Raw genomic sequence first — 25,538 nt, 5'->3', positions numbered from 1 at the left:
GCTTTGGTGTGGGGGGGGGAAATGTTCAAGGGATGATGACAAGAGCATTCCAACCCCTTACCTCCTGTGTCGGGGTCATGGAAATTTGGATCAAGCCCTCTGTCCAGGAATTTTGAGACTTTTTCAATGTTCTTCTGTTGGACATGTTCCATAAATTTCTTCAAGTTAGCCTGAAGAGAGAAAAAAAGGCAAATAATATGAATCTTTTGATCTATAATGCAAACTTGACTGATGAAGTTACGAATTCACTTTTTATTTTATTTGGATATGCTCCATGTAAGTGCAGCGTTCTATTTGAACAAGAATTTTCAGCAGTAAAATGTATTAAGTGAATATCATTAAAGGAATGTACCAAGTGTGAATAATTTTTTTTTTTTTTTTACATAATACAATGTATAACTTCATCATCAATAATAATATAACAATTCCCAGTTTCTTTTGAAGAATCCTCTTCAAGAGGACAATTTCAGAGCATTGCATTTTGTTTAAGGTTGTGGGGTTTACATCACCTCTTTAATACTGTTCTACAAAATACAAATTACTGATGAAACATTTAGTCCATGACGGAAAGTCAAGTGGAGCAGCTCGGAAAGAAAGGATCAAGGATCCAGCCCTGATTTCAATTTAAAATATCACTGCTGGTCTGTCGAAATAAAGTTTCCATCAGTCTGGAAGTGTCTACGGAGTACACTTAAAGTACTGGGGAAGATTTCAAATCCTGAATGACCGGTCAGCAAGAAAAAGAGAGAGTCACTTCTGGATGTGTTAGGGGTATCTATACAGAGGGCAACATACACTTTGTAAAAGTTACCAATGTCTGCCCCATTACTTATGATTAGATGACTGAAAAGTTGCCCTTTCAGTGACCATCACTCAAACTAAAAGACGTTGCTTTTACTCTTTGGAGATCAAAGGATGCAACAACAAAATTAGGATATTGCACCGGTGCTTTTGAAATGACAGCATTTGAAAACCAGATCACTGGAAGCAATGAAACTGAGTGCAATTTTGATCACTGATTATTTACAAAGCAAAAACAACTGAACACATCTCAACATATATAGAACATAATTAAAACAACTTTGATGTAATAAATTAACATATTGGATGGATGAATTCATAGACTGATAGATTTCTCTTTTTAGAAACCAACTGGCCAAGAAGGCATTGACCCATTGAAAGCACAACAGTTTTTCCTCACTAACATCCTTTGAATTCCACTGGCATGAAATACTGAACCTACAAAAATATCCTCATGTCCCAAGAAGATCTTCTGCACAATAAGGTGCATTTCTATGAGCCATAAGCTGCTGCACAGACAACAAATTACTGTCACCTCTATAAACTTGGGCTCTGAATGAAAGCAGCACCACATCATAGACTGAGCTTCTAAAGTGCTTTGGCTGCTGCACTTGAACACTAGCATGCAGAAAGTACCACAGTTATTATTTATTAAAGATATAGGAATATAAATATTAATGGTGGTGTGATAATCCCTGAATAAGAACTGAACTGCATTATGTAATCCCTGAAGACCTCTCTGGGTATGTCTCTGTGGTGTTAATCAAAGCAGGAATCAATGTACAGGCACAGAAAGAAGAGAAAAATCCACACAAATGAATAAAAACTGGAACCTCTGATTAAATGTGTGAGTAGATGTATGTGAGTACATGTGAGTGCTGAATATACAGAGGTTTATTCATTTTAAAATGCTCATGAAATACACAAAAACTCACTTTGCAAAAATTACAATTTTCAAGTGATATTAAGTAAGCTTACACCATGACAATAATGGATATTTTTTTTACACATACTGTACATACTGTAAAGCACAGCATCTGCAGCTGCAACAGGGTTTCTTGTAACTAGGTAAAATTCTGAATGCCTTTGACACACGCACACGCACATGTCTGTGTAGGTGTGTGTAAATCAATCTCTACATAAAACAATTGTTACATTTACCCCCCACAAACAATCACATGAGATACAAATGACAAAGAATTCATACCAAACTATACCTAACCCTAGCACACTAGCCTAACAAAAGCCAGCAATACAGCCTCAATTAGAACCACTGTATAGATACATAATTCAAAAATGAAATGCAAAACATAAAGCGAAATTAGTATGAAAAAATTGAAAATCATGTAGCACATGTCTGTATAACACAATAAAACTAATATCTGTTTGGCTGAAATACATACAAATGTACAAATGTTTCTCCTCAGGATTACAGTTAAATGATTATGCTCTGAAAATTGCAAAGCCCTTTTTTATTCCATATTGTGAGAAAGATGTTCAATCCCTCGTCTGCTCCCACTGTTCTAGATTTGAGCATAATACTACAGCAGTTACATAACTCCCTGGGCATAAGGAGCTGCTCAGATCTGTAGTAATCTATGGATCACTATTGATGAAAAGATATCTTACACTTACCATGTGCGGCGTTATTTCATCACGAGTCTCAAAAACCACACCTCAGTCATCATAGAATTCACCGTTTTGCCAGCCAAAAAACCCCTGGTTTTCACCATCCAGTATATATGAAACACTTTATCAGAAAGGCATACACAGGGTTATTCTCTCAACAGCACCGAAATGAATGATGGAAATTCACTTGAGATTTCAAAATCTATGAAGCTGTTGTTATGGTGATCAGATACAAAAGAAACTGCCTGCTGTATATATAGGAAGCGCGTTGTGGAACACAATATAATAAAGAACTGCAAGGAATAAAGTAATCATCTGGATCTTGCATTTGATCTTTTCAGCTTCCGACTTTTTAAAAAGGGTAATCGTTTTGTTGTTTAATCCTGTTCAACGGTGATCAAAATAATCCTTTTTCTCTCCTTAATGCATCTCTTACCCCTTAGTCTGCATTCCCATTCTGAGTAGCATTTTGTACTCTTCCTTATAGGATACTTCAATGGTTTCTGCACTTCATACCATTACTGCAAATAGTTTAAAATTCCAAACTTTGGAATGCTTTACAAATACAGGCGGAAGCACCGGAATTCAGAGGCGATACACAATTGAAAAAGAAGAACACATTTTCGATTTTCAACCTAGACTTCTGCACAGCATTAGGCAACCCTAATACTTTGCAAAGCCAACTTTTGCAGTAAGGTGCCAATTCATTACGTGGATGATATCGGCAACACCAATTTTCTGAGGACCACATAGACTGTTTAAACTGGAACACCACACACACAGATAATGCTGTACGTGGGCTAATGTCCATCTGGGTATAGTTTTGATGTGCCAGAATGAACACTTCCTTTGCACACATACAGTTACAAACAATCCAGTGTCACCAATTCCCATCCACACGCTTAGAGAATATGTGGGCTCTCCACAAGCACAATCTTACAACTGCCTCCTGCAGAGTCTGTGCCAAGAATGGGCTGTAACCCTGCAGATTAGGTTTCTGATCTCTCCCACACAATGCATAGTCTCTGTATTCAAACATCTGCACGTTTAAATACTGTACAGGAAATTTGGAATTTGGAAACATGTAAGTTTGCACACAATGCAGATTATATCCAAAGGGCCCTGTTCCTGCTACTGATCAAGAATAAACATGCTTTCTAAAGCACATAAAATATATTTAAAATATATTCTCAACACACACAGTCTTTGGAAATACCAATGGAATAAATAAATATACCAATACGAGTTAATAAACGATCCATCTATGACATAACAAGCAAATGTCAACGGCAGTGTTATGATCTACTGCTCCAAATATAAAGTGGTCAAAACCCAGAGGTGTCTTGCTTAACCGTTCGACTCCGCAGGCTTTTAGTACACTTCATGTACTAAAAGGCACCGAGAGCAACTCTACAAAGATCAGCCAGTTCAGTAAAAAAGGGCCTTGAAATGATTCTCTGCAAAAAGGATGGTAGGGACAACATCTGAGTGTGGCTGTCGCTAATGGTCCACACACAAAAACTGACTGTGTGCCATGCTGGTTAGTAAAGACCCTTTCACTGATGGTCAAAGTGAATAAATAACCCACTAGCCAACACCATTTGTCTTACCAACCTGCAATTTTTTCAGCAGCTTATTTAAGAATATTAATACTAATAGTTTTAGTAATGCGGAAAAGCTTCTTCCTCTGGAAAATAATCAAGACAAACGAGACGTGTGTCCTTTGCAGATTCCAGCATTCATTCAGCTTATCTACAATGAGAAAAATAGGTAAACGTTTTATTCCTTTACTACATGGATTATAATACAAATAATAAGAGACCTCTTACAATATTGTGCTCACACCACGGTTCTTACAGTAGTGCAACTGCAGGACTGACTTTCCCTATTGCTGTAAGTCTCTGATGAATGCAAGCAGACGAGAAAAAGGAAATGGGAACGGCTAAGACAACAATGTCGTCCCGTGGAGTCCTATGTATTAACCTCTCTCCCTTAATAGAGCAAAATCAACAGGAACGTTGTCACTGATTGCTTATCGTCACCATGGCCTGGATACAAATATGAACCCATCACACCTCTGCGTGTTTGCAGTGAGTGAAAAATAAACTGGATCGGTAATGGCTTTTCCCTCTTCCCTCACCACAGCTGCACATTTCACAAGTTATCAAAGACCGAGAGCCAATGCGGCCATTTCTCGCGGTTCACGTTCAGATAATCTCACCTTTACCTATTATTAGAGAATTATAGGACATATGTTACAGAGGATGACACTGTTCATAACAAGGTACCAGTACAAATCTACGCCATGTAGTGAAGTATGATTTAGTAAATTGTGAATTGGTTTTCCTAATGATTTTTGATGGTGTGAGAATAATCTTATCAGTAACAGTTTAAGTATCAATTCATCGCACTGTACTATTAATACACACTGTTACCAATCATCTTGTGATTATCTAGTTAGTATATTCAGTAAGACATCTCCCTGCAACACCAAGCAATGGTGTATTATACTTCTGACAGACAGAAAGGAGACAGACACTTTCCAGACCTGAATTTTGTACAGTGTAAGAGGAGAAATGTTTGCTACACATTAAGAAAATGTCGCCCTTCCTCTGTAAAAGCCATGAGTGGGCAGCGCACTGCCAACTCCCCACACACCTGGGCTAACCACTGTGCTTGGCCCTCTGCAATATGGTTTCCGTTCTCTGTTCACTACACAAACTGTTCTCCGATCTGTACATTCTGCTTGTACTGCCTCTTTCTCCTCTCGCCCAAGCTCAATTTCTGTGGCGCTCTTTTTGACTGCTCACTCCACTGTCCTGTCTCACCCTAGAACCCCGTCTCTCCTTCTCCCCTCCACTCAAACACCCTCCTGCTAATTCTTCCTGAGCAACATGCAGAGTCCAACCCTCCCTCGCCAACTACTCTACACAACTCCTTCAACGGGCCCTGGTACTCTCCTGCCTGTGCTACAGCAACCGCTTTGTGGCTGGCCTCCCTGCCTTCACTACCCACCTACTCCAGCTCACCATGAACCCTGGTGTTCACTTGGTATTCCCTCTTCCCCCATTCGCCCACACGACTACACCACTCTCCACTGGCTCCTCTTCGTGGCTCACATCCAGTTCACCGACATCTCAACCAGGCTACACCCAGCTACCTCGGGACTCCCAACTCTCCTCACACTCCCTCCTACCTTCTCTGCTCTTTGCTCACTGGAAGACTGGCTGTACCTTGTATTTGCTCCCATGCCTACCCCTCAACCACCTCGAAATATAAAGGATCTTACACTTTCTGAATTATGTTTTTTGAAATGCATTTTTTAGTGGACAACTGTATACTGCCCTGGGTTAAGGAATCAGCAAAATAACAATACTACTACTAATAATAATAATTAGAAGGAAAAGACAAAATAGGAGTATATATCATAACTATAAGCTAACTATATTATTCTCTTTTCCTCTATTTCTTCATATGGTGTGGATGCCAAATATTTGATTACCAATCATTAACTTTGTGTACAAAATACAGCATATTGTGCAAAATTAGAGTCACACATTGCCCTCAATGTTTATTATTCTGTTATAAGCTTAATTTCTAACCACTTAAAATCATGCTGATCCACACATTTCCAGACTGGGTCTAAATGCCAAAATAGAAATTTAATCCCGGCCCCAGTGTTATTTTCCATGTCATTGGCCTTGTTCTACTAATATTCTGCATGTTTGGGTGCCAAAGAGAGTAATTACCCCATATGTGTCTGGCCAACCCAGGCCATAGTGCTTCTGAAATAAATATTGATTTAGACATAATAACCAGTAATCACACCGTTTCAATAAAGTACAGACAGAGTAAAACAAACACATCTCACTTGAAAGTTAATCCGAGTAAAAAATAAACCCAGCACCAGATTTTTTTATTTTTGTGTGAACTGTTTGTATAAGTGAGGCTCTCTCTACACACGCTAGGACCGCAAGGCATCACAGACTGCAAACCTGAATCAGAAAAAATAAATGAAATGCCAGTACACCCCAGTCAACTACACCATGAAAAACATACCAACCTGACAAGAAAGTTTGAATTCGGACTGTCTATCATGTCTATCTTCTAATCTTCCTTAATCTCAATTCCACCCATCATAAAACTGATATTATTCGGTCTACACTTTTAGTAAACGATTCAATACAGGAAGCCCAGCTTATGATTGTCTGCATTTACAATAACATGGATTTGTGGCGGACATACGGCTTTCAACAATATACTTTGTATGTTTCTTGAAGGAGATATTAATGTATTTTTCAACCTTTTTCAATACTGCCGTCAATTTCGTATTCATGATTCTAACTATCGTACAACTTAAAGTCAGCCTACCCTTCCAGAACAAACAGTGGCAAGTAAAACGGAAAATGTTAATTTGCCTCTGGTCTATTGTTTAGGGAAAAATATAATGGTCTAATACATCACAGTCTTGTTGCTGGCATTATCCTCTTTAAAATAATCTGTGCTCAGCAAAGTTGCGCTTGTGATCAATTTGAACACACATCTACTAATTAAAACACCCAAGTACAGTGTTTGATTTTAGTTTTTGTGTGTATATAAACGTAAAGTTTGTGCTCATTAGAGTTCACATTTTGACTTTGTCATTTGGCATCTCTTTTACCCTATCCTGTGTTAATATTAATGAAAAGTTTTTTGAATATGTATTTTCCAAAGGGAGGAGGGGGGGTATTGGAGATGCACCCTTCTATTGTTGTCCCAATACCATTTATGTTCACATAAAATCAACAATTATTCCAAATCATGGAATAATACAATTGGAAGCAGTGGCATTTACCCTCAGTGAAGCAGATAAACCCCTGTGTCATGCTATTTTGTTTGAAGACATGAGTAAAGTATTATTGATCAACAATTTCTGCGTACCTATGTGTGAACACACTGTGGCTGGCCAATGTGTTTGGTGTTTGGTGGCAGAAAAGCAAACACACCACGGTGCGAAATGCTGTGATCTCAGAAATGTAAACGCAACACTGCTGTCTACCACATCAAAGTACATAACTAACACAAATGAATGAATAAACAAACACATACATAATGCAAAACCAATTACAGAATTGGAGAAGCTGTATGAGAACTTCCTCTAAGGGTAAGCATTTTTCAGTATACTCATCAAATATAATACAATAAATACATAACAGCTCTGTCAGACCTTCCAGTCAATATATATTTACCACCATGGGTCAATGGCAATGTCACCACAAGGAGCCTGTGCCATGGAAACAGGAAAGCTTAGCAGAGACTACAAAACAACTACCATAATAAAATAAAAGTGACAGATATAGGGCATGCCTCTGATATATTTTATTCAACACTATTAGGAAGTAATAAGCAATTTTACAAAATTGTTACAAAACTAACTACCAACGTCCTCCTGATGAATGTTAAAAGCACCTCTTCTGAAGGGGGGACGCACACTTTTAACATCCTGCAGCTCCTTGACTGCCTCCATGTGGGGCGGTCCGCAGGCTGTGCCCTCAGCCAAGCGGGTTCAGACCAAATAAACTCCTTGACTCCACTACCGTCTTCCACGTACTTCTATAGGGATTTGACCGAACTACTGCACTGGTCTGTCGACACAACCGATGTTTCTCAGCTGCAATGGCATCTCTGAGCTTCCTGAACACAGGGGAAGGGCAACTTTTTATCGTTGTTGAATTTCCAGAAGTATCTGCAGTATTAAGACGAATGCCTAGCTACAGTTACAAATTTTTGGTTATATGCTTGGCTGCTTTTTCCAGGATATAAACTGATAATTCTATAATCAACCTAATTATGTCTTATGGAAAAAATGGGAAAGCTTTAATAAAGCATACCAATATTAAAAAAAAAAAAAAAAAAAAAAAAAACAGACAAACCAACAAACAGAATTCCTTTTCGTCTTAGAGGCTTTTTGCTTTTTCTGGGCTGGTCATTTATGACTGACAGGTGGGCTAGTTTTGATTTAAATCTGGGACAAATGAAAGTGCATATGGAATTGATTAAAATTATTAAGAATTGATTGGCTCTCTCAAAACAGAAGATAAATCTCAACAACAAAAATACAATGACCTTGAATAAAGGCATTATTTATATAAATCAAACAAAACTAATAATACCTTTACACACAGAGTACGTGCATAAGGACAGGCATGATTGATAAAAGGCCTGGTCAAATCTAGCCTGTGCAAAGAGGTCTCTACACAATTTGGCGCTTGCTATACTCTCTGTGGAATTTATTTATTTGCCCACTTCAGCGACAAATTATTTACTGTGCATTTCATTAATTCTTAAAGAGAAGGCTTCATAATTGTGCAGGAAATGTAGTATTCAAGAGTCTTTGTATCAGTTAGTAGTTCAGCTGTTCAAAAACTATACAAAAAGGTTACAGAACAGCCTGCTCGGTTTCTGAGACGTTACGTTTTCCAAGGCATTCTGAGAAAAGGTGTGTTGTACCTTGCAAACTAGAACCATCTAGCCTTCATCTGATGGTTCACTATTATAACTCATGGTCTGGCAATGAGGATGTTGTGGTAGAGCAGATTTAGGCCTATATCATCATCATCATCATCATCTTGTACAACTTTAACCTCTATCGGAATCATATCCAATCAATTTTGTTTTTCACGTATCCTAATTCAACTTGTCCCTTGATTTGCTCTCGTCATCTTCCAGGATGTCGTCTTGTTTGCATCTTGTATTTTGTAACCCTATTTCGTATTTTTTGGTTCAAAAGTATCCATTCTACTTGCTATGTCAAATAACTATTGTTCCTCTTCCAGCAAAATTGTTTACATTTTTGTTTTGATTTGCAGAGTTGTCTCTACATTTTGTATTACTGTATTAGTTTGGGACGGAGATTTAATATTCCAAATTAACATACACATCCAGACAATTTTGATCTGTGTATTTATGTTGGACATTCAGCATCCAGGTGATGAGTTTAACTGACCCAAATAAAACTAAACTCTTCAAGCACAATGGCATAAACTTTGATCTCCTTGGGACGTTTGTGTCACTAAGTTTTCTTCCACTTCATCTTTAAAGGTTTGCTTAATTTTTATGTTGAACTCCTAATTGTAACCCTTCTGGGTTCAGTGCAAATATGATGCTGTTATCAGTGGATCATAGGGGATTTTATTAAGCTCCATTAATCATCAGAAATGTACACTACCCATCTGGTGTCTTCAAAACATCTAATATGTATACAGAGCTTTGGGGACACATATAGGTAGGCTTACCATTCGCATCTCACGAAAAGCATTCAACTAAACCCATCAGCGATAAGGAATCCACAATACATCACTGAGGAATTCACCTCAGACATGGAGTATGTCATACTGTATGTGCATGGAGAGAGCTCCCTGTAATGTAACTAGTCCATAAACAATCCTTGATTAGCTATACTTTTGTATTAGAATTGGAGTCCGCAAATAGCATTTGTCATGATACTGAATACACAAGGATCTAATAGTAAGTATCCCTGTGTAACTAAGTCTGCTGTTGACTGGGCACAGGTGGTGTTTGTAATAGACATTTCTTAACTGCTCATATATAATAAACCCTTGGGAAGCATGAGGAAATTGTGATGTGTTCCATAAAAATCATTGTAAAGCAATTATACACAACTCAGTAAAATCCCACCAAGGATGCATCTTCTGAAACACTGGAGCTGGGGCATCATGCAGATGCTTCCACATTGTGCGTAACAAACATAAGTGTCCAGAATGCTTAATTTGTTCTGTGAGGCTAATGATAATGACATATAAACTGCACAGATTCGAGATCAACCTGGAAAGTGTTATCAAAGACGATCATATATATCTTGTGATGAATGTTTCACAAGTTTGCAGATATGAACAACAGATACAACAAGTGTAAATACTAATAATAAATGCCACAAATGAGTATAAATAAGCAAGACAACTGCAGCCATGTGTGACAGTGCAATGCATTAGCTGGGTTTCCAGTGTCAATCTAGTGCCTTTGTAGAGGCGCTTAAAAAGCAGACCACCATGACCAGTATGTTAGCTCTCCTTAAAATCCATATTAATGAGAACATTGATTGAATAAAAACAATGTGCTGAAGTGAATGAGAGAAAACAGAAATACAAAATACATTTACATGGGGGAATGTATATATGGGTATGTTATATGTATGGGAACATATCAAATGACTTACATTTCCAATTGATTGTATAACATTCGGGCTGTTACAACTAAAAAAATTGACAAAAAAAAAAAAAAAAAAACCTAAAACCTGAAGTTTACTTACAAAAAGTAACAAAAAACAGATTTCATAGGGACCTAACAGAAAGCAGCTCATTAACTGGGACTGCTAAATCTATACAAGCACCCATCGCCGTATGATTAAAGAAGCCATTGACCAGTGTTTTTGATTCACAGTAAATGCACAGTAATTAGGGACATTAAATGCAAAGTGTTGCCCTAGCATGGTAAAAACATTGTAGGCATGCAAAATTACAGTGTAAATAGGCATAATTAAAGTAGTAGTTACCAAGTAATTACAGTGTAAGTACACAGTAATTAGGGACACAATGTAAATCCCATTGGATGACGCCGAGTTTACCCCCAAAGAACAATCAATCTGATGTCACGGAAATTGTTTATACATTTCCACACATTAAAAAATCTCTCGTTTCGTGCATCTGAATACCACATTTTCACCCATGAAAGAGCATTATTATAATTATAAATATCTAGTATCATCACCAGGGCTGGGTAGGATACCGTTGAAAACTATATACCGATATTCATTTACGGACCAGTTTGGTCTTTTACTATACCTTCATATCACGATTTTAAAGTTTTCTATGCTAAATTAAAAAAATGTACTTATGACCGTGTCATTCTGTCATAGCTATCAGTACCAATAAACTTGATCACATTCACGTATCACACGTATCACAGATCTGAACGGCTTCACCAATGGGATCGTTTGGATCCTGCTGATCTGTGCAAGTATGTGCTACAAGGACGTGATCACTTTTCTTCACAAAACCCTGCAGAAATCGATGTAATTGGATGACTTAATTTGTTATTTTTATATTTTAGTTTTTATTTTAAAAAATAGAAGTGCTAATAATTTAAGTAACAACTTATTGTGCATGATAGATTTACATTATATTTTTAAAAATAATTTATGTAATTATTTAATAAAGCATTGACAATGCTTAAGTGTCGATCTAGAATTCTATATCTGGTTTTGACAATGCTGTTCACAGCTTCACTGTGTAATGAAAGTTGACATTCGCCTCTGTTAACAAGAGGGCAGTAGTAGTTTTCATTCAGCTTCACACATCCCTCTTGATTTCTGCATAATCTTTCTTCTCACAGCCGCAACTGTGCAATTGGGCTGTGCAATTCTGCGCAGATTTCTGTGGGCTGGGCTTAGTGGTGTCACGCAGAAACACTCCAAGAACACACATCTCTGAATCTCTGCAAAGAGCTGCTCTTCTCGAACGCGACCCTTGTTTTGTAATGAATGTGCCTCAGCCAGATATAGACAATAAATTCCATGTGCATTGCGTGTTGACAAACAAACAAATGTGATAAATGCACAATCAATGAAGACTAAATGGAGGAGAGTATTGTGGCTGAAACTTCACAGCAAAGTAACCCCAGTGAATCTGTCCTGAAGAAAGGTGCTTCGTTGATAGTGTGAACATTACTTGGTTTCAAGACAACTGACGTAGAACATGGAAACGTAATTCAATGTCAGGTGTGTCCTATTAGGTTTGCTTTACGAACAGTATAAAATGGTGATTAAAAAATACCATCATACTGTCAAAAATGTGAAAAATACTGTGATAATGTATTTTGGCCATATCGCCCAGCCCTAATTATCACCAATGAAAAGACCAAAGTATGCATGGGCAAAAAACATTAAATAAACAAATAGAAAAATATACATTCATAATAATGTTAATAAATCAGGTGCATATGCATCTATAATTAAATCAAGGTCAGAACTGAGAACACCTCAGCTGCTAAATATTCCTAATCAGGGCCGGCGCACGGGTAATTGGCACCCTAGGCAAACTGCCATCAGGGTGCCCCCCCCTCCTACACACAGACAGTCACACTTCCAAAACAGTGGCATGCATGTTCAGAGGAATAGCGTAAACATTGAACGTAGTGCATCATTTAACATGAATGGATTGATGGAATGCAATTAATTGAAAATGTTTATTTTAATACTGACACAAGGTCTCGCTTGCAACATTGAAGATCGTAGGTATGTCTTGATCAATTTTAGCTTTTAAAAGCTATGCTCCCTACTAGCAACAGTAACATCATCAGCCCATATTGATCCACTGCTGGATGAAGGCTCCCCAAAATGTTTCCTCTTGCTTTGAGGTACAGCTTCTCTTTTCCATGTCACCCCTGCAAAGATTTCTTCTTCCCATCTTCTAGGTCTTTTTCAACTATTGGTAACCATTCAATAGATTCCTTTGTCCATCTTTGATCTGTTCTTCTTGCACTGTGTCCAGCCCACTGCCATTTTAACTCTTTCAATGATGTCACATTGTTCTCATATCCATTCATTTTAAATCTCTTCTCATTATTCCAAGCAGACATCTTTCCATGCTTCTTTGTGTCATCTGTCATTCTTTGTTTCCTTGCTTCTTTGTGTCATTTCTATGTTAAGTGACCAGGTTTCAGAGCCATGTGTGCTAGTGTGCAATGATCAAATACTTTTCTCTTCATGCAAGTGGCTAGATTTCCTTTCACAATGTGCCATTTCTTCCAAATACGCTACATCCCATTTTCACTCTTCTTTTGATTTCTTCCAACATATTTTGTTATACATCATGGAATATATTCCATAATACATTGATATACATTTGTTATATATACATAAATTGGACTCATTGAAGTACTTCTCACAATGCTTTTTTATATGCAGTTAAATTACTGTGAGCATTAATTTTGAATAATTTAAAAATCATCTGTAATAGTGAGGAATTACCCTTATCATACTCCACAGAGCATGAAATACAAACTAATAAGGAGCTAAACTGGGTGACTTCAAGCTGCGATATTTACTGCATGGTGCACCCTGAAGGGGGGATGGGTCTGTGTGGGGCACTCTCAGTTTTAAACTCTGTTTTAAGGAGACCTGCGCTGTACCTGTCCGAACCTACTGAAGAGCCAAAAGCCAAGTGGTCTATACCTGTAATAAACTTGGCTGTTAAAGGAGAAAAACCTATTTTTTTTTCTTTTCTAAGGGTCCCTCCATTATTCATGGCCCTATTACCTAGTGAGGTCCTGAGTGGGACTGTCACTAAAAATGTATTGGATTAGAAAGCCTCATGTGTAGCTTACGAGGGGACTGTGTCATGTAAAGCGATTGCAGGGTTTAAAATCGAAGGCACATGCCCCTACTGCTCCACATTATGATCAATTCCGTGTTGTGTAATAATTGAATTTATTGTATTTTATACGCTTAATTATTTTAGCATTTAGAAAGTGGCATTTGCTGTGTGTGCACCACACCAGAGAAGAGTTCAAGTTTGGGCTAGAATAATAATGGATGTGTGAGATCCCGGTTGTAGAGCAGGTCAGGGTTAAGAATCGACGGTAGCCTGTGCCAAAGTACATTTTTCAGTTGCCATGCAGGAGAGCTGGGCAGCTCTGCCAAACGATGCTGAGGCGGCAGTTTAAGTGATTGGAACTGCTGCTGCTGCTGTATTTAACTGGAGAGAGGGGCATGCAGTGAAACAACCTCAACACCATTTCTCAAGTTCACACGACGGGGTTGTGGTTCGCAGCGAGAATGTGCGGAGATCACGACATGAGTGTAAACAGCAGCTTCACAAAATTGTGTTTGGATGTTACATGTCAATTGAATTTGGGTTAACTATATCCTGTCTGAATATCCAAACTGAACATCAGGATCTTGAACATCTTCAAACAAATAAGAATAACAGAACGAATACACAGAAAGTGTCACGAATAAAAACTGATCTGACCTCTTGATTGAAAAATATGTTTATAATAATAAAAGAGGCACTACAATCCAGCATGCAATTTGTTTTAAGGAGGTGCAAATACTAAAAATGCATAAAGGCAAGTACACAGAAACTCATTATAGCAATTAAGAAACTGTAGGGTTTACTATACCATTAAAATGTGCTTGATGTTATTTGTCTTTAATTGCACACAGATCAGTTGGGGCACATGTACTGGCCTGCTAGAAAATACACTTAACAATTGTTAAGGGTTAAAGGGTTAACAAACCCAGAGGACTCACTGAACTGCTAAGTGAGTTGCAATATCTGTATTGCAAATTTAATTAAAAAAAAAAAAAACTAAGCACTGAACTGATAATCACTAAAGCTCAATATAGATGTGTTTCAGGTGGAAAAAGGGGAAATTCTGCTGGGGGCTAATGGAATTTCCATGTGCAAATGAACTGACTGTCCAAGAAATAAAATAGATTTACTGCTCCAAAACTGTGCACCCTGGGCTTGAAAACAGATGTCTGAAGGTTGAGAGTTATTGTTGGCAGTTATAATTGTCAAAAGAGAATACAATCTTAGGCGGCGACACGCTTTCAAAACATTTGGAACTGCTACTAATTGCCCTCACACTGCCTGTGTCCACAGCATCACTTCATATGAAGAGAACTTGTGTCCGATCTTCATTTGAAGATGAGATGCTGAATCAGTCGATGGAACACTCTGTGGGAGAATAGTAAAATCCTCCAGCCATGCGATTTTCAATTAGACTGCATGATCCCAAACTATCCTCTGTTTATCTGAAATAGCAGCTTGAATTGTGACCACATCCCTGTGCATTATACACAAGATAAAATGAACAAAAATAAATAAATCGCAAAGACCTACAGAGCAAAGGCAGGTATATTAATTTGATCCCGTGTCCATGTATCCATCTATTTCCTGTTTACAGGGATGTTTTAAGAATGTCTTTGTTAAATTGGAAACATTAAATGAAAGGTATGTTATGATTCCAGGCACGTTTTTAACCTGTACAAAAATTGCATCTCTATGAATGCATGATTCAAATATTTTGAATGTGTAGCTGCTCAGTTGAAAGTCACTTGTTACTGTTGCGTGAGGAGATCTCCAATAAGGTTTATACATTTTAAATTTCTTGTATGATTCAACCACTACTATAACATTATTCTTCAGCGAGGAAGAAGAGTTTAGGGGTTCACAGCAATTTCTCAACAAACAGCTGTGAGAGGGAAGGGTTTCAGTTTTGCATTGTGATTTTATATATTTTATACATTTTTGTAAATGATTGGTTTCTGCTGTTTAAATTGTCTTGTAATTTATTCAATTTGTTTGAGATTATCAAGTGATTAAGGAAAACCTGCATGGATTACTTTTGGAAAAATCTCTCGCTTCATTTCAAATATTAGGATTTTTGGTTTAAATGCATATAACGACAAGGTAAACAAACAAAATGGAAGCAAAACAATTATGAAAACTACATTCATGCTACTGTGCAGCTGTTGAAATGAACTCTTCTGCATAGGACAGTAATACCATCCTGTTAGCTATATGCAATTTATGGATTAATTAATGTTCATTGATACTGCTTTTAAATGTACTAAAAAAAGCTGTACTTTATGTAAGGAGTCCTAGTGTTACCCATTCTGCTGATAATCCTTTCAGAGTTACTGCAGATATATGACCATTAACATGAATAAAAGTGCTTTTATACTACGGCCTACTTCTACATTTCATCTGGCAATTTAATGGTAAGTGTACAGGCTATGTATAATAAAACAGGTGGAAAAAATGCTGGTAATGCTTTCACTTAACTACATTAAAAAATAATAGACAAGTGGCTTTTTGCCAGTGGTAGTGTGTAATCCATGCAAAGCTATTAAATAAAAGAGCTGCAAAAGTAAGAGGTAATTTGACATTCAGTTTCTTACCATTATATATATATATATATATATATATATATATATATACACACACACACACACACACACACACACACACACACAGAATCTTAGAAACTCTCCCTTTGTGTGCTTCTATTCTCTCACTCTTCTGAATGAACTGCATACGTGGCATAAAGAAAATCAATAATATTCCACATCATTAAATCGGCAACTGAGATTTTCTGTTAAAGAAAAGTAGTGTGATATCTGTACATTAAAGCTACCACAGCAACAGGTGGTTACAACACACAAAGATGCAACAAAGTAGGTGCTTAATGCTTCTTATGTGTAAATGCAAGTAATACATAAATGCTAAAAAAATCACAAATATTTAAAAGAAAACTTAGACTGGGATAAAACACTGAAAACCTGGGTCAAATCACAAATTCCTACAGGTAACTTTAACATGTGATAGAAACCCAAGTTTGATTGTTCAATTACTGCTTTTTTAGTTATTTCAATTTTTAACATTGCCACTTACTGTACAGACTGTGGATACTGAGTGAAGACCTGCTCCTTTAAGCACGATATTTGCTTGGTCAAGTGAAGGAGCACCCAATTATATTAGCTACTTGTAAGTAACATTTTTATTTCAAAGATATTTTATTACAGTTTGAATTATGGAAGTAAAAAATACCACAGGAGATGTTTAAATTGAAACAGATTTGCCAGACATTATAAACAAATACCCATAGATGTATTTTTCAATTATTAAAATCATTCCTTTATTTTAAAGGACAATGTTTGCATTTATGAAATATTAACGTGGATATAAATAAATGCAAATAAAATGTGTTGTAATTAATTATTTGTTAGCAGATAAAAACATGTATCAATTGTACCTATTAAGAGATATTATACAATATATATTATACCCTAAACAAATGCTGAACACAATTAAAATCGAACCGAATATCTGTTCAGTAACAATTAACAACATGCCTCTCAAAACAAATTTAGAAATTCTGCATCTTCATCACTGTAATAGTAGAATGCCCACCGCCAACACTGTGCCAGTATTCATTCAATACAAATGTGTTTCAAAATCAATGTGCAGCTGTGTTTCTATTGTGAAAGAAACAGCAAATGTGTCGACTCTAAAAGCTGAATGGCGTTTACAGACCACCACACTGAAAATGAATCGGGTCCTTACCCAACTGGAAAAATAGGGCCTCTCCTTGCAGGTTACTATAGACTACAATGGTATTAACATTGTTCAACCATGATGTCAGACATTATCACCAGGAAGCACCGTGTACATCCTCTCTCTACACTTGGCCTGATGTGATGATTAGATACTGGTGAGAAACAACACTGGGAAGTGGTTTCAAAAGAGATCTGTCTTTCTAATGAATCTGCACCATTCTGATTTGAGAAATATACCCTGAGATTTCCATTCATGACCATAAGTAAACTCATCTCACAAACAGATTACTGGTTACTATAGTGACTGCTGCATATATATCATTCAATTCAGAAAGATTAATTTCAATCATCCCAACATTCCATAGAACAAACTATGACCTGGCTTTCCAAAACGTTCTATACATCACTCATTAAGACAACGCAGAAATTAATTTATCCTGGATCAACGGAAACTGCAAACTGGCAACCGTACTGCTTCAAAAGACCCAACAGGACAATCTGGAACAGAAATATCTCTGAGATGTGGCTGGTCCACCACAAAGACTCACACTTCAAAAAACTGACTTTTTAGAGAAACATAAAGCCATCCAATCAGGGTGTAAGGTGGAAGACTGTTAAAGCTATGATAATGCATATTAAAAGGCAGAGACATTTTTGTTCCTTTGGACATAAAGTGTAAATAAAATATGGTTTTCATTAAAACAAAAAAACTGAAAAAATTGACAGAAAACCCTAAGAGTTTTAATTTAATCATGATTTTTTGAATATGCAAAATGACAGATCTGTTTCATCCCCTTGTTGAATTCAATATTGTGATGAAAGTCTCTCTTTTTGGACTTAACCAGCATTGCAGCATCATGATTATGAACCACTGGAATAAGGAAAATAAATACACTAAGAAACAGCCACACACATGGGTGAAGACAAAATATATAATGGATTTACCTGCTTTTCCTGCTCCCAATCATGTAGCAATCATATTTCTTATTATAACAGCTCAACAGCAAATCCAATATTCCAGAGAGAGAAAAGGACCATTTGATCCACCAAAGCCTTCAATGAAATACATGCTGTAGTTTCTGTTCAGACTGCCATTTCCTCACACTAAATATTGTAGAAATGCTTTATTTAAACATGAAGGGAGTGCAAAGTGAACATTGTGGCTCTTGCGGGCAACTGATATTCTTCACTGTGTATACTGGTGAATGGACTCCACAATAGTGAGGATTTTTTGTTGTTTAAATAGAGAAGGATGAGATGTATGAATACCAGACCTGGGTCAATTACAGATACTAACTGAACATGCATTTACCTCCCATTACATTAGATCTAATGAAGGAGTCTGTTGATTAAAAAGGCCTTCAATCAAATTGTCCAACTATTGCCCAGTAATTTACCTGGACTCATAATGACGAATGCTATCTGCCAAACTCTAGAAGATAAGTCTTCAACCATAGCAATACAGGGACTTTTTTAATTCAATTCCTCCACATAGAGCATGAGGAGAAACCGGTTCATGCAATAGGTTCACCAATAGTTTAATTGACAGCCTTGTACTCACAGGTGAAGATCAAAAACGGTACTTGAGCCGAGCTAGCATTATGTCCAAAAAGCCCACATCAATTATTAAAAATGTAATTTGCAATTGGTAGGTGCGTCACTTTTGATCTGGTTCAGGCATTAGTGGGCAACACAACATAGATTATGTATATAAAATAGCATTAGCCTCACTCTGTACAAGTGTGCATGTTTTACTGCAGATTGCCCAATTCGGAATATCCACCCCTGGGGCAGAAACCACTGCAGCACCTGCACTAGAAGATCTATCACACAGTCTTTTTTGTCCATTCATTCTCAATATTCACACCTTTTGTCAATCATGGTGCTTCCCTCTTTTGACCACTTCCTTCCCTGTTTTATTTGATGCATTGAAATTGTTTTAGTTAAACTTGAAATCAGTCAAGTTGAGGGCTGTGGAGGAAAATCTCAGCCTTGGACAATAAGTCTGTCTTCTGTTTCAGTTGCTCGGGGGTATATGCGAGTAAAACACATTTACTTTAATGATTTCTTTCTCAATTGATACTATACTTTTGCATAAGTCCATGTATTTAATTAGTTTTCAAACAGTTTATACATTAGCACTATGTTTTGCCAGTGTTTACAGAAAACATGCATTTTTTCAGTATGCTTTTACAGGTGTCCCAATTATTTTTCAATGCTTGTTCCTACACACAAAAGCACAGATAGGAGTAGGTTTGAAAAAAGTGGGCAACTGTAATACACTCTCACAGTATTGGCGAGCTTGAGCATATAGGACTTCAGTTAAAGGAATAAAAAAACTGAGTTAATCTAAGTTTATCGAACTCGGACCTTAGTCCATCTGCTGTCTGGCACTGTTGTGATTCCAAGTTGTCGTGCAGCATGTTGCCTTGCTCGGAGGGTACACTAATTACTCCTTGCAGTTCAGGATAATTCAATCAGAGCTTATGTATTCTGTTCATGACTGCGCGCTGCAGCTCTGACAGAGAAATGCCCTGCTCAGACGGCAGGTATGCAGAGGAGTTAATTTTCTCATTATCATGCTCTCATTCAAGCATACCTGCACTCCTTTACCCATGTGATCTCCGTTGGTTCCGCATTGCTTACTCTCTGTTGCCGCCTTTTTCTCATCATTCCTGCGCTTTCAATTCCCCACCTTGCCTAATCTGGTTCGCTCCTAATCAATCTCCCTGTTGATTAAACTGGCTGCTTGTTCATCTTAAATTACCTCTTCTTTAACCATGTAAAAGGTGTCCAAACCCTATTTAAAAATAAATAAATAAATAACAGACTAAATCTCGGCGTTTGGTTTATTCCCCTGCTGCGCTGCACATTTTCAAGATTTTGATGGCCTGTTTTTCAGTCGAACATTACAAATATTTGCTGTTCTCCTCATTGTCAGTTAGCGAAATTATGCATGCATTGCAGAAATATGCAAAATACCAAGCATGCATTGTTTATTCAAAGTAAATAAAGCATTAATTACAAACGCAGGACATATTTCCACTTGATTAAAAGACCAAGAGCTCTGTGCGTTGGATTTTTCATTATGTATTAATGTAGGGCTTAAAATATGCAAAGCATTAAGTCCTGAGGTAAGCTACCCTGTTCCACAAAGTTGTTATCCTACGAGAGCAGATCCACACAGAATTAAAGGTACAGCTATAAGGCCTTGTTTCTAGACCATTTTTCAGCATGGCTCGGTTTTATTGATTGAGTCCTAAGGTACCGTGTTGATAAATTAATTCATTTCAAATGTTGTGTTAAAAAACAACCAAAAACGTTATGATAAAATAAGCCATGGCTCTTCGGTCTTCTGGGAAAAACACACACACATATAGAGTATATAGCATTATCAAGTTAATTCATTATCATCTAAATGATCCTTTCAATACCTGATTCAAAAGGCTACAAGGTTTCCTACAAGACACTACTGTAATCATTGACAATTAGTAGAACAATTTCACTACTTATGTTTTTGCATTATGCATCATACAAATTTATAACATATAATAAATAACAGGAAACTCTGCCTTTCCAGGTTTAAATATGTCAGGAATGCAGAGTGTCATCAGTTAATGGCAATAAATGGAAAATGCTGAATCAGTATCAGTCATGTGCAAAACAAGAGCAGTGCCAGAGACTCGTGTTGTCCAGCACTCAGTGGTTTTACATAAAGCCAGTATTTGGCAGCTTCTTTATACTCGTCATAGGGACCATTTTAGAAGACGTCTATATTCTGTATTTGTGCTAGACTACCGCACTGTCCAAGAGAACTCCTGCAGTGCTTGTAATTTGTGCAAGGTAACCTGGACAGGCTGCAGGGCTTTAAAAATGTAAGCACCTATGCTTCACCATATACAACTAAGGCCTCAAATTAACTTCTTAAATCAATGAATGGCTTTTCCACAAAATTATTTCCGAATGGTGCTTTAATGAGAATGAAACCCAACAAAGAGAGACGAACAAAGAACAGAGAGGGTGATAGATTCAGCTCATGTGACCCGGCTTTCAGGCAACTCATCGTTAATTGTTTGTGTTTGTCCCAGTCTCCCTGCTGACTGTAATTTACACATTGTTTCCATAGTGCCTTGTTAGGTTCCTGATTTTATTACAATCAAAGTTCACAAGGTTTTAAAGAAACAAATAAACAATATATCATATTGTGAAAAACAGCTGCAGTAATAAAGGAACATAAATATCTTCAAATAAGTTCGAAGCAATGCAGAAAAACCTCAGACTGCTCATACTGAGACTTAATGTATTATATAAATGGAGTAAATAAGCGACATGTATTTTGTGGCACACAAAACATCAATTTCAGTAGTGTATCCCACAATATAGGTGCACTAAACACTTGACATTTTCCCTTTCAGGAATCTTATCTTTACTACATTCATCCGTTAATATGTGCTCAGCTCTTGAAACTCTCCAGCTCACTTGTACTGCCATCTAACTTGAGTTTTTAGGCTGAAAACATTAGCGAAGTTCCACATGCAACTTAATGATCAGCCGAATCAAAGCAGGTATGCTCCCACCGCATTAGTGCATACCTTCTGCTGTATCAGCAAAACAAAGCCTTTCTGCAAATTCCAAGATATTTCTGATCATCTGATATAACCAAAGGCTCCCTTGAAATATCTCTCTACAAGTGTAATGCCATGCAAACACAGCCCAAGTTAAGACTGCTCTTAAATCCTTAAATCCTCCCCACACTGCCTGAAACTGGGATGCAGATGGAAATCCAGTGTGTAACTCTGACTAATTAGTGCACTTTACAGGATCACCTAATCCTCCCGTTCTGTCCTGCCCATTAAGAAGCAGACACTAACAGGATTAAAAAGGTAAATATACATGATACTCTTGGTAAGGTATGTTCTTTACATGAGGGTAAAGCCACACTAATAATAAAGAATGATTTAAGACAGTGAATAAACAAGTAAAGCGACAGCAAAATGTGGTGCCCCCCATCAGGTGGCAATAATATTAAAATTTGACAGCGGGTTGTCTGTGCTTCAAGGCTACTTGAAATGCATAAAGCTCGGTCAAACTTTATTTCCATTCCTGCTTCAATTAATCACTGTAATGCCACTGCCTATAGATCTGAGTGACAGGAGTTTAAAGCATATTTAGAGACCAGTTTTCTGCAGGATGGCCTCAGTGCCAGCTAGGTAATAACCTCCTGTTTGTGCCCCTGTCCAATTGACACAACCTGTATCACCTTCAGTATCTACAGTATTGAAACAGTAAGCTACAGTAAGACAATGTCCACTGAACATCCTCTTCAATGACTAGGGCCCTGACTCAATCACGGTGTGACTCGCTTTACGGAGCATTAGCGGCATTACTGTAAATGGATTCGGCCTCCTAAACATCCGTGGTCTCAAATCCAAAAGGATCTGTGGAGCCAAAGCAGCGTCTCACAGATCTTGTTTCGCACAACAATGCTGTGGGAGTGGCCACAATTAAAACAAGACAATTCCTGCGAGAAAACAACCTGCAAATGCTCTCGCAGCTCCTCATATTGTACATAACTTCGGAGTTGTTTAAAAGCTTTGGTTATGCCAAAATGTAAAAGAAAATTTATTTACCGTTACCGTTTTGTTTCGATACGTCAAATTATGCTTTTGTTCATTTTAGTTTTTGCTATTATTTTAATTCAGGAATTTTTTCCTCTTTCATTTATTCTTTTGTAGGGATTGTAGACGGTTCTGAAGCTTGACTTTATTCCAGGGGGAGCATAGAAATGTATATAATTAATATTCATATTAATTATATCTGACACTCCCCCACACACACCTACACCCAACCTACTTACTTATAATCTGCCTGACCCCTCTTCCATGCCATAATCTGTAATTGCACTATAAGAGCTATGAGGTAAGGTTTATAATTCCTTCCCATAACATTTACATCAACGCCTTCACATAAGTACTTGAGGTAAAGCATATGGAGTGATCTGGACGACATTTACAGGAAAATGGCTTATGCTCTATATGCATTATTCTTCCTTTATAATGTGTCACATTTTTATTTTTACAATTATTGTTTGTATTATTATGATTATTAATGCCATGTATAACATTTCAATACCTCATTGAAGCAAAAACTAGACCATTATATGCATTCACGTGTTCACGGTAAAAAAAAAGATTCCCTCCCATCAGACACTACTTATCCTTAGATGCTAATTTCTTCTATTTATAAATATAATTGCATTCGAGTTCAGGCCTGTAGTAAGTTATTAGTGGGTTGGTAAATTATTTTATTTACATCTATGCAGTCTCCTGCGGAGACCTCATGCGGCTCCTATCCTCTGTTTTATCTTAAATAACCACTGATGCGATTGGCTTACGGTGGCTTTTTCGCTATCTGCACATTTCAGAAGACACACCTGCAGAGCACGTCTTCTCCTTGATCGCAGCTCCAAATATTTTAGATTTAATAAAGCCAGAAGTGGCGCTTGTGAAGTTCAGAGCTGCAATTCTTCCTCAACAAGGAATAATCAGGATAAGGAAATGATTTGAATGACAATAGAAAATGTAACAGTGATTGATTACTCTTGATACAAAATTTTGTCTCAAAAAGATCCCTCTTGTTTGCAAATACCCACACATTACTTAAGCAATTTTTTCGTTTCTTGTTTTTCAATTGTGTGTGAATCATATCCTATCCTACAAGCTCATACTATAAAAGTGAACTGTAGTTAAGGTGACTGTCGAGGCCAGGGCATTCATTTCAGGATCCATTGTTCTTTTTCCTCCGGTGAACTATGACTATGTACTATGTGTACTCCGGTGTGTGTTTAGAGTTATCATATGGAAAAAGTCACATTCTTTGTAGTTTAACAATGAAAGAAAGGATTATGTTCCTATATAAATGCATGTTGTATTTCTGCTTATGATTGTGCAAAACAGCTCACAATGTCAGGTTAACTTGTTTATGATTTACTGTAGGCACTACAAAACTTTTTTATATATATATATATACATATATATATATATTTTTTTCCCCACTGAAACTGAGTTTATGTCCATATCTGTATAGCATTCCTCACCCAAACCTATATTTTTGGGCTGCAGCACTTAAAGTTGGTCTCAATTGATTCCCTTTGATGTGAAAAGATTTGACATTTGGCAAATTGAGTGCTGACTTTTTTGTTTGCATAGCTACCATTTTTTCCCATCTATTGATTGTGTTGTGCATTCCTCATCGGCTAGTAAAACATCGTCTTGTCTTACAGTTTCCTTTCCAAATCATGACTACATTGACAGTCATTATATTACAGCTAGCTCTCAATGTTTATTTTCTACAATGATATAACACCATCCTTCTTTGAACAAATAGTATCTCTCAGTTGTTCATTTGTACCTGTTAACTATCCAAACCCCTCAGCACTTAATAATGTTCTCTGTGTATGTGTGTGTGGGGGGGGCGGGGGAGCCTGCAGGTCTCTCAGGACTGTTGGAGACTTGAAAATCACATATACGTTTTGACAAAATTGAAGGTCAGATTAAATCATTGTTTTCTCTTTGTATTAATGAAAAACAATCCACAACAGAAGGATTCAAAGGATAAATACTATTCTACTACATAGAATCTTTGACTGCAGTTAAATTGATAAAAAGCTCATTATTTGAAAGATGTCATATTTAATACATGAAGTCCCAGACCAGCACTGCAGTTAACAGGTGTCAGAGTCCGATTCAACAAAGCAATTAACTTTTTAAGTGAGGTTTTTCTTTTTAATTAATATTGACCTGCAGCAAGTCAAATTACATTTAATATCCTTTCTTGAAGCCAAGATAATTCATCATACTGCCCTGCAAGGACTAATTGTTTCTTAGGTGCATCTAAAGGAAACGCTATTAAAATATATTTTGTTATACCTTCTAAAATGGTTAATTAGCATTTGCATAAGCCAATAGTTTATACAGTTTTACTT

The 25,538-nt window shown here is 37.0% G+C and overlaps 1 protein-coding gene across 1 annotated transcript in view; it reads right to left on the bottom strand.

The window, feature by feature from the left end:
- Positions 1-25,538, bottom strand: part of shank3a (SH3 and multiple ankyrin repeat domains 3a) — a 385,335-nt gene that overhangs the window by 209,520 nt on the left and 150,277 nt on the right. Inside the window, exon 6 of the mRNA XM_066724020.1 lies at positions 62-170. Coding sequence (XP_066580117.1) covers positions 62-170 — 109 coding nt within the window. The remainder of the gene's footprint in view (positions 1-61; positions 171-25,538) is intronic.

This window comes from Amia ocellicauda, chromosome 15 (assembly GCF_036373705.1).
Source record: "Amia ocellicauda isolate fAmiCal2 chromosome 15, fAmiCal2.hap1, whole genome shotgun sequence".
Classification (NCBI taxonomy): Eukaryota; Metazoa; Chordata; class Actinopteri; order Amiiformes; family Amiidae; genus Amia; species Amia ocellicauda.
The sequence above is the reverse complement of the archived record's forward strand: the minus strand, read 5'-3'. Positions and strand labels throughout refer to the sequence as shown.